Here is a 9,994-nt window from a genome sequence, read left to right as displayed (position 1 = left end):
TTGAATTACACTACAACAAATTTGAAATATTTTAATGTGATTATTTTATATAAATGAGGATGGAAATCTTAGATTTTTCTTTAATGCAGATTTTTTCCCCTGGAAATTTGGAATTTTTCTCATCAGATATACAGTACAATTTTTTAGTTGTTGTTTTCTGGGTGGGTTGGCCTCTGTGCATTCACAGTCAGAATTAATTACGCTGAATATTTATGTAAATATGGGTAGAAATATTTCATCTTGGGAATATGTGGTCAAGTGGTATGACACTCGCTTCCGGATTGGAAGGTCCTGAGTTCGAGCCTCGCTCGGCTCATAGTTGAGTCCTTGGAAAAGGCTCTTTACTCACATTCTCTCATAATTAGAGGACGTCGTAAATTGAGTACCTGACCATTAACAGTGTTTGTCCTGAAAAAAATTGTAATATTGCCTCGGGTCTCGTTCTAAATGTTACGTGTTGCTGATGGTCAAGTACTCCTTGTAAAGCGCTTTGAGCACATTTCGTGGATATTGCTCTATATAAAAGCTCAATTAAAAATTATACATATTTTTTTCTGGAACTTTGGAATTTTGTTGTTCTTGTTGTTGTTGTCTGTGATGGGTACAGGGTTGAAAGTTGGCTGGAAACTTCCCCCACCGCCAGTTCCTAGCTATTAAATACAGGTGATCGTTGGAAAACAAAAGTCCGGCTGCTAATGGCTGATCAAAACAATACTTTAAAAAAACCAGCAAATCTCATTTAGTATTATCTATATCAACAAAATTGTAAGTGGATATTAATTATGAAAAATATACAGACTGTTGCTTCTTTTGTACTACCATTTGACAACAATCGATATATTCCTAACCATGGATATAGGAATTAAATTTTGTTTGCTTTCATTTATTTTCTATTTTGCACCCCCCAAAAAAATGCCCCAAAACCAAAGACTGTATAATTTTATTTTAAAATTATAAATGTTGTGTGTCTGAAAGTAGTGCCTTTTATTTCTTTCTCCTACGCAGGTGTCGGAATCACTTGTGGCAGGCACATGGTTGATGGAAGAGAATTATGAAATGGTTAGGAATTTCCAGCAGCTAAGGTCTGTTACGTTGCAAGTCTAACCTGTAATTTGTAAGATAAGATTAAAAGACTGTTCCTGAGATACTTGACAGACCACATTTTAACATTTTTAGGGGGAAAATTGACTTCAAATATTGATGAATTAAATTGAGCTTCAGTTTGTCAAAAGTCCCAAAGCTAAAATTTCAAAGAGGAATTCAGTTTTGAGACTTTTTGACAAACCGAGGGCCATTTTAATTGATTGGTGCAGGGTTCCCGCGGCCTTCTAAAATTCAAGGACTCCTTGAAAACACAATGATTTTGATATTATGGGTTTTTATAGAAAGTTGATGGTTTGGTAAATGTCATATGAGCAATGATTTCAGAAGAAAATATCTTAATTTCTGAGGTCGTAAATTTGACTCTGAAATTTTGCTGTGATTGAAGTTTTAAATATTTGATGATCACAAAGTTCTTATACAACAGTTTTGTGTTGTTTCCTTCTTCTTTTTTGGTTTTGTTTTGTTGTTGTTTTTTTAACTCCTAGAATTTTGAATATTTAAACATTTTCACCCTGGATTGCCATGTAGGAATATTTTATATCAATATTCATTTTCTTAGAATTCCCTCTGTGAGGCATCAAGAGATTCTGTCCACTAGACATCCAATTAAGAATGTCTAAATAACAGGAATCTCCCATGTTGTCCAAGTGAACATATTCACTTATTCAATTATTCCTCATTAATTTTGGTGAGTATTGACATTTTATTAGTTTAAACTGATTTGTCCCTTTAATACTTTTGTTTCACACAGGAATTCCGATTGAAAAGGCAGAATTTGGGTAAAATGTACAGAGCAGATCTGTTTTCACACATAGGTCCCATTCATGTTTCTAAAGACTGTGTGCCACCACCCAAAGAACTTGTATACCTTATTATGCTGTGTTCTGGAAAGGTAAGATTATTATTTTTGATTCAGCCTTTTTTCCCCAAAAGTGTTGAATGACTTATGGAATTGTTACTCCGTTCTAAAAGTAATTTTCACTGTAACTAACCTTTGTCCCCTTCCAAGAAAAATATAATAAAAAAATTTTTAAAGAGGATTTTTGCAATCATAAGAGTTGCTATGATATAAATCTTTATCTCAGTGATAATGATTAACTTTAAAATAAAATTCATACTAATTTTCCCTTACAATCGCTAAATTAGTTTTAAACTAGATTTAAATATTCATGTGACAGGTGGACGCGCCCCTTTTACTGCAGACTTTTTAGCAAGTCAGTTTTAAGTTTCATTTCAAACTTATATGTATAATTTTTCCAAATAATAATTGTAATGAAAATTATCCATTTTTTTGTTATGAAATAACATAAAATATTTATTTTATAGCCAATAAAAACAAGCTGTTTACAGTCAACAGTTCTAAAGTTACTTCCTGCTTGTATTTACATTCGTGTTGGGTGTGTTGGGCGATATAGAACAGTAAAGTTAGGTGCCCCAAACGTAAACAATAACAAGTTGCTAGTGATTTCCGTTAGGGACCGGAATAATTTACGCACAATATAGGTCTCCCAATTTTGTAGTTTGAGTTGTAGGCAATACACTTTCAGTATTGAAAATATGTTTACATAAAATCTAAACAGTTGCAAAATAATATATAAGGCTAAATTATTCTGAAAATCAGCTCCGAATAATTCTCGTTTTGTTCACACAGCGCAATAATTGCTCTGGTCTAAAAGAATAGATGACTGTAATTTTTGATAAATTTTAGAAAATTTTACCTTTTGTTCATAAAATATTCCATATCTAGACATTATTTGATGCATGATCGAGTATTTATAATATTTGTTTCTTTTGCACCTAACACGCAAATTTTAAAGGTTATTTTTTTTTCTATATTTACATTGGAACGTGAGCTGTCAAGACAGGAACATGTGGTTTGCCACGTGCTTCTCGACCTTTGTTTACGTTTGGGGCACCTAACTTTACTGCTCTATAATATATTTTCAACATCAATACGATACGATATAGCAGCGATACTGATATTTTAACATGAAATAATTATGATCACTTCCCTCGTTTAATCTTATCTATGGAAACAGCGACTTCTATCAGTCGCAACCCGATTGTTAGATTTATAAATGCAACATGTACGAAGCTTGATGGTTTTGTAAATATAAGTCATTAACTCCGTGAAAAATATCTGTTGAAAAAGTTTAAATGAATCGAAGAGAGGGAAAATAGCGAAAGATGGTGCCTCGCTCAACTATTCACCAGACAAGAAAATTGTATTGACAGCCGTCTTTCCTATTCATCAAACGAAAAGAGCTACTTCCAGTATGATACAGTAATAACAGCTGATCGACCCACAGGAAATTCCTCCTTGTTGGCCATCTAGTCAAATCTATGAGATAGACCCACGTTGATTGGTTGATATCTGGGTGGGGTCCCTGGCCTGATACTCTAGCTGGGAGGGAAACAGTCAATGTATGGTTAGTTTTGGGAGATGATATTGTTTCCTTGTAAATCATCTCTCTGTTATGCATTGTATTATGTTTTCTTTGTATATACGATTTGTAAAACATTTGTGTTCCTCTTAGTGTCTGGATGAGACTTTTAGTGATCTCGAACTTACTTTGATAGTGTGCTCTTGGAATCTACACCTGTTTCTTATTCGAACCAATTCCCCTTTGTCTTACCTTTTCTTGGGTGCTTTAATTGTAATTCTAGAACTTTTTACTATCTCATTTTCTTCCTTTTTACTGGCGCTGATATGACCTTAATGTGTTGCAAGTGCTGTAAAACCCTTAAAAACAAAACATTGGTTGATATCAAATTAAGAGACTAGGGAACAGGCACCGGGGTAAGACAAAGATCTGAAAAACTGTGTATTAAAGGTGCCAAACAAACAAAGAAAGAAAAGTACAAGAAACAAAACATCCCTATTACAACAGTCTACCTCGACAGGGATGGAACCTCAGACCTTCTGATTACCTGTCAGACGTGCTACCATTTCACCACAGAGGCTCTCGGTAATTGGGACAATTTTAATCCCTGTAATCTTCACACTGGTACGTGTTTTACGCTGTGAATCCTCGGTTGATTCAAACAACACATACATTGAACACAAGAAGATAAGGACGAAGATAGTATTTGATTTTCTCCATTTTTATTTTTGAAAACATCAAATTAAGGAACAGGCACCGGTGTAAGACAAAGATCTGAACAAGTGTGTAAGAAAGGTGCCAGACAAAGCAAGAAAGGAAAATACAAGAAAAAAACATGTCCAAAAAATCAATCTACCTCGACTGGGGATCGAACTGATCAGACATTTAATATTCATTTTGAATGAAACGCATTATACATGCTACGGTAATCAAGAACTTAAAGGAAAAGGAAACCTTTTTGTTCATCTACCTCTCCCTGACTCAAAATTTACAAAAATATTATTTTAAAAATAATAACACAGCATTTATATAGAGCAATATCCACTAGACGTGTTCAAACCGCTTTACAATGGGTCCCAAGCCAACAGGAGTGCCCGCTTAACCTGCCACGGGAGCACTGTCGATTTGTTTTATAAATAAAAATAATACCTTTTGCTGAAGCTTCGAAGGGCTTCACATTGACCATCAGTAAAAAAAAACATTACATACTGCAGGTTCGGACATACGAACAAAAGCTGACGCGCATCCAATTACACACACACTCACACACACACACACACACAGACACACATTCATATACACACTGTGTATAAATAAATTATATTACTCACACATACACGCACGGAGGTATGCGCTTTGCAATAATTCCTGGCATTATCTAATTTAAATACTTCCCAAAGAGAATTTATCAACGCTGCTTTCAAGTCTGACTGACAGTGGGAGTGAATTCCAAGTGATAGGGCTTACTTTACTGAAGGATCTATCGCCAAGACGTTTAAGATTAGTTTTTGGAATTTGAAGGTGATACAATTTTGAGGACCTGAGATTTCGAGTGGGGTTGTAGGGGACAATAAAGTCTTGAATATAGGCAGGGATTCGTGAATGATAATAATAATAATAATAATAATAATAATAATAATAATAATAATAATAATAATAATATAATAATATAATAATAATAATAATAAATAATAATAATAATAATAATACACATTTATATAGCGCTCATTCTCGTGTAAAACACAAGCTCTGGGCACTTTACAATATAAATATCAATTTTAAGTGGAAAAAAAATAATAACAACAATAACAATTCATAGCCAAATCAAGGATTCATATAGAGTCAAGAAAAACAAATACAGTAAAAATGTGTCTTGAGATTCTTTTTAAAAGTAGGTAAAGACTTGCACTCCCTCAGACCACGTGGCAGTTCATTCCAAATCTTGGGGCCGAAACAAGCAAACGATCTATCCCCAAATTTTGTTCTTGATCTTTTTTCCGAAATTTTCGTTTGGTCATTACATGATCTTAAAGTGTAATTTTCAAATTTACACATGACCACGTGATCTGTGAGATATGCCGGTCCTATACCAGCCAAACACTTATAAACAAGACACGCTGCTTTGTAATATGTGCGCTTTTCAATGGGCAACCAATGGAGAGATACCAACAAAGGGTTGCATGATCAAATTTTTTTTTGCCAAAAACTAATCTTGCTGCACTGTTTTGCAGCAGTTGTAATTGTTTAATAGAAGCCTGAGGCAAGTTGACAAGCAGCGAGTTACAATAATCTAGTTTCGAAAAAATGAGGGAAACAACCAATGTTTTACATGTTCCAATTGCAATATACTGACGGATCGAACTGATTTTCTTCAATTGAAAGTATAAAGATTTACAGAGAGCAGAAATGTGAGCTGACATTCTCATTTCTGAATCAAAATAGACACCCAAATTTTTCACAGTCTTTGAAACTCTGATCTTTTCACCCCCAATCAACACCTCAAGACCATCATTCACCTTCACCTGCCCTCTATTTCCGACAATCATCACTTCTGTTTTTGACTCATTCATTTTCAACTTGTTTGCATCCATCCACTCTTTCACATCCGTCACACATTCTTCCACACGTTTCACAATATTTCCGAGATTTTTAGTTTTATCAGTAGCATAAAGTTGCGTATCATCTGCATAGAGATGATAGCGCAGCCCATGACCAGTGATGACATTAGATAATGGAGAAGTATACAAAACAAAAAGAATTGGACCCAAAACAGAGCCTTGAGGAACACCAAAAGGCAATGTATGTTGACGAGAAAGTTTATCTAAAATCATAACCTGTTGCTTTCTGCCATATAAATAAGATTCAAACCACTGCAAGACAGTCCCAGACAAGCCAAAAGTTATATTAAGTCGTTTCATGAGAATACCGTGATCAATAGTATCAAACGCCGCCGAAAGGTCTAACAATGTCAGACGAGAAACAGAACCTTTATCTAAAACATCAAGCAAATCACTCGCAACACAGCACAGAGCAGTTTCTGTGCTGTGGTAAGAACGATAAGCTGACTGAAATTTTTCCCATAGATTGTTTTCATGGAGATGTTGTGAAAGACGTCTAAGTACAACTTTTTCTAGGATTTTAGAAAGAAATGGCAGATTTGAGACGGGACGGTAGTTACTAAGGTCATTTACATCGAGATTTTGCTTTTTTATGAGAGGCTTTTACAATTGCATGTTTATAGATATCTGGGACTTGTCCTGAGATAAGTGACTGATTTATAATATAAGTTATGCAAGGTATCAATTCAGGAAGACATAATTTCAAAATATTAGTTGGTAAAGGATCTAAATCACATGACTTCGAGGAAGATGAAAAAATTATTTTAGAAATCTCTTCTTCAGTTGTTTCTTTAAAACAAGAGAATCCCTGTGAACCCGAAAAAGGGTGGAAATTTATATCTTCATTTTGCACGAGGTCCAAATTGTTCCGAATTTTCGATATTTTTCCCGAAAAGAAATCTGAAAATGCATCCGGCTGCTTTTCTACCGGGATATTAGTGGGTAGACACATGCCCTTTTCTTCCCCTAAAAGTTCCTTTGAAACAGAGAAAAATTCCTTAGTGTCCCTCACTGATGACAGTTTCGTGTTATAATAGTTTCTTTTTGCTTTTTTGCAGGTGGTTTTATACTTATGCTTTTTTGCTATATATATCAGCCGGTCAATCTCAAGGCCCGATTTTCTCCACGATGCCTCTGCATTCCTTTTTTCCCTTTTGGCAGTTTTTTCACTCTGGTTAAAGCACGGAGACGGTTTCCTGGAATTTATTATTCTAGTTGCCTTTGGCGCATGCCTGTCGATGACGTTGCGCAGTACCTCGTCCGTTTTCTGTGCTGATGGTATATCCATTCTTCCTAGTTCCTCTGACAGATTGTTTTTGAAGGAACTAATGTCTATTCTTTTAGTATCCCTAGACACTATCTTGACTTTCTTTGCTTTCTCTTTGATGCATTTGAGAGTTGCCAGAATCAGATTGTGGTCTGAAATTTCTTTTTTGATATTTTTAATTGATTCAACAAGCGAGGGTGTATCAATGATGAACAGTCCAAGATGTGCCCCAATCTTTGAGTTGGAGAACTGAGTCAGGCCATGTTCATTCAGCATATTTTTTATAATTTTAACGAGACTATTCTGATCAACATCAAACTGAATATTAAAATCGCCGATAAAAATGATGGCATCAAAACAAAGTAGAGAAATTTCGTATTCAATACGAGCTTTAACTGGTAGCCAGTGTCATGCCCTCAACATCGTCTTGACACCCATAGTTAGTCTGTTGACACCTAGGACTTCATAATTATGATTATATAGATGTCACTGGTTGACACCCATCGAGTCACTGCGACCAATACCAAGGACCAGCCTCGCTGCTCTATTTGAACTTTATGTAGTATTTTTTTAAGTTTTATGTCAAGCAGACATGCAAGTAGCAAGTAATAATAATAATAAAATAATAATAATAATTATAATAATAATAATAATAATAATAATAATAATAATAATAATAATAATAATAATAATAAATAATAATAATAATAATAATAATAATAATAATAAATAATAATAATAATAATAATAATAATAATAATAATAATAATAATAATAATAATAATAATGATAATAATGATATAATAATAATAATAATATAATAATATAATAATAATAATAAATAATAATAATAATAATAATAATAATAATAATAATAATAAATAATAATAATAATAATAATAATAATAATAATAATAATAATAATAATAATAATAATAATAATAATAATAATTAATATAATAATAATAATAATAATAAATCTTTATTGTCTACAAAATTCCGTGGTTTACGTTGCTTTTAAAATTAAATCTGATTTGCAAATATATTGATGTTATGCGTATTGGAAAAATACTCACGACATCCCCATCGGGGTATAACATACTAACACACAAATCTGTGTAACTTCGAACGTTTATAGCCTGATATATTCTAGTGATAAGTTAATTATAAAAATGGCTGTCTAAAAGCTATAACAACGTGTTGAGTGACGTTAACTTCGTTCCCTCTATGGATGTTCTGCCCGATATAACGCTCGAGCCCACAAATCTACATGGAACCTTGAACGTTTACAGTCTGATATAATGTAATGAGAACTAATCACAAAAATGGGTTTCTAAAAATAATACCAAAGAGATGAGTGACGGCAATTTGGTTCCTTCTATAAATATCCAAGATTTTACTCACTCCATAAGCTCTCTCTTCCTTCAATACATACGTATCTATTATCTCTCATCACTTTCTTGTGCGGCTGTGCATGTGGTCTTGTGGTATGACACTCGCCTTTGGATCGGAAGGTACTGGGTTCGAGTTCCGCTCTGAGCGGCGCTTAATTGAGTCCTTGGAAAAAAAATTTACTCGTATTCTCTCACCTTGTTCAGGTGTAAAATGAGTACCTCGCTGTTTACAGTGTCGTCTCTGTCGGGTAAACAATTGTAATATAGCGAGAATATAATAATAATTGTAAGATGGTGAGAATTTTAGGTGATCTCAAACAAAGTACTTTGATGGTGTGCTCTTGGAATCTACACCTGTTTCTTATTTGAACCAATTCCCCTTTGTCTTACCTTTACTTTGATGCTTTAATTATAATTCTAGAACTTTTTACCAAACCTTTTTCTTCCTTTTTACTGGCGCTGATATGACCTTAATGTGTTGCAAGCGCCGTAAAACCCTTAAAAAACAAAAAAACAAAAATCAAAACGTGATTCAAATGGGGGATTTTGCATGATGAGTATGGTAACAGATGCATGTAAATGTCAGATCGGGCCTTTCTAAATATTCAATTATTATAATTTTTAAAATTTTTTTATTCTTTTAAATTTTTTATTTTATTATTATTTTTTTTTATTATTTTTACGATAACTACTTTGTTACTAGTGTGCATCTTGTGTGAGTGTGTCTATGTCAATATTGTATTGTTATACATGTGTAACCAAATGACAAATTGCCACTTTTTTGGGGACAATAAAGATATATTATTACAGGGACGGCTGGTAATAATGGGCAGGGTGGGCAAATACCAGCCTGTTTTTTCAAGTTATAAGCTGTATTACCAGGTCCGAAATAATCTAATTTAAATTAGATAATTTTAAAAGTTAGTACTTAAACTTGATACTTCGTACTGAAATCAATTTGTATGTATTTTTGATAGATTGCGAATCACCATGCACCCCGTAATGCATAAACTAGGATACGCTCCTGTTCTTTTTTATCACCCCCCCCCCCCTTTCCCAACCACTCCACTCCGCCCACATCGTCATCTCATCGTCACGTCGCCTGACGCTGAACTCCGAGTTTGCTGTCTGGCCTCTCTAGTTCTAGGTCGGGCTAATTCAAATGAGCCCACCTTATAAACCAGTGAGCACTAAATAGAGATTTTGGCAAATGAACTTTTTCTTATT

The 9,994-nt window shown here is 33.8% G+C and overlaps 1 protein-coding gene across 1 annotated transcript in view; it reads left to right on the top strand.

The window, feature by feature from the left end:
* The first annotated feature begins 597 nt into the window (after positions 1-597).
* The window catches only part of LOC144979840 (uncharacterized), a 10,723-nt gene continuing 1,326 nt past the window's right edge, over positions 598-9,994 (top strand). Inside the window, exons 1-3 of the mRNA XM_078927460.1 lie at positions 598-615; positions 1,006-1,059; positions 1,856-1,996. Coding sequence (XP_078783586.1) covers positions 598-615; positions 1,006-1,059; positions 1,856-1,996 — 213 coding nt within the window. The remainder of the gene's footprint in view (positions 616-1,005; positions 1,060-1,855; positions 1,997-9,994) is intronic.

This window comes from Berghia stephanieae, chromosome 1 (genome assembly GCF_034508935.2).
Source record: "Berghia stephanieae isolate SIO BIC M18660-M18661 chromosome 1, UCSD_Bste_1.3, whole genome shotgun sequence".
Taxonomy (NCBI): Eukaryota; Metazoa; Mollusca; class Gastropoda; order Nudibranchia; family Aeolidiidae; genus Berghia; species Berghia stephanieae.
The sequence above is the reverse complement of the archived record's forward strand: the minus strand, read 5'-3'. Positions and strand labels throughout refer to the sequence as shown.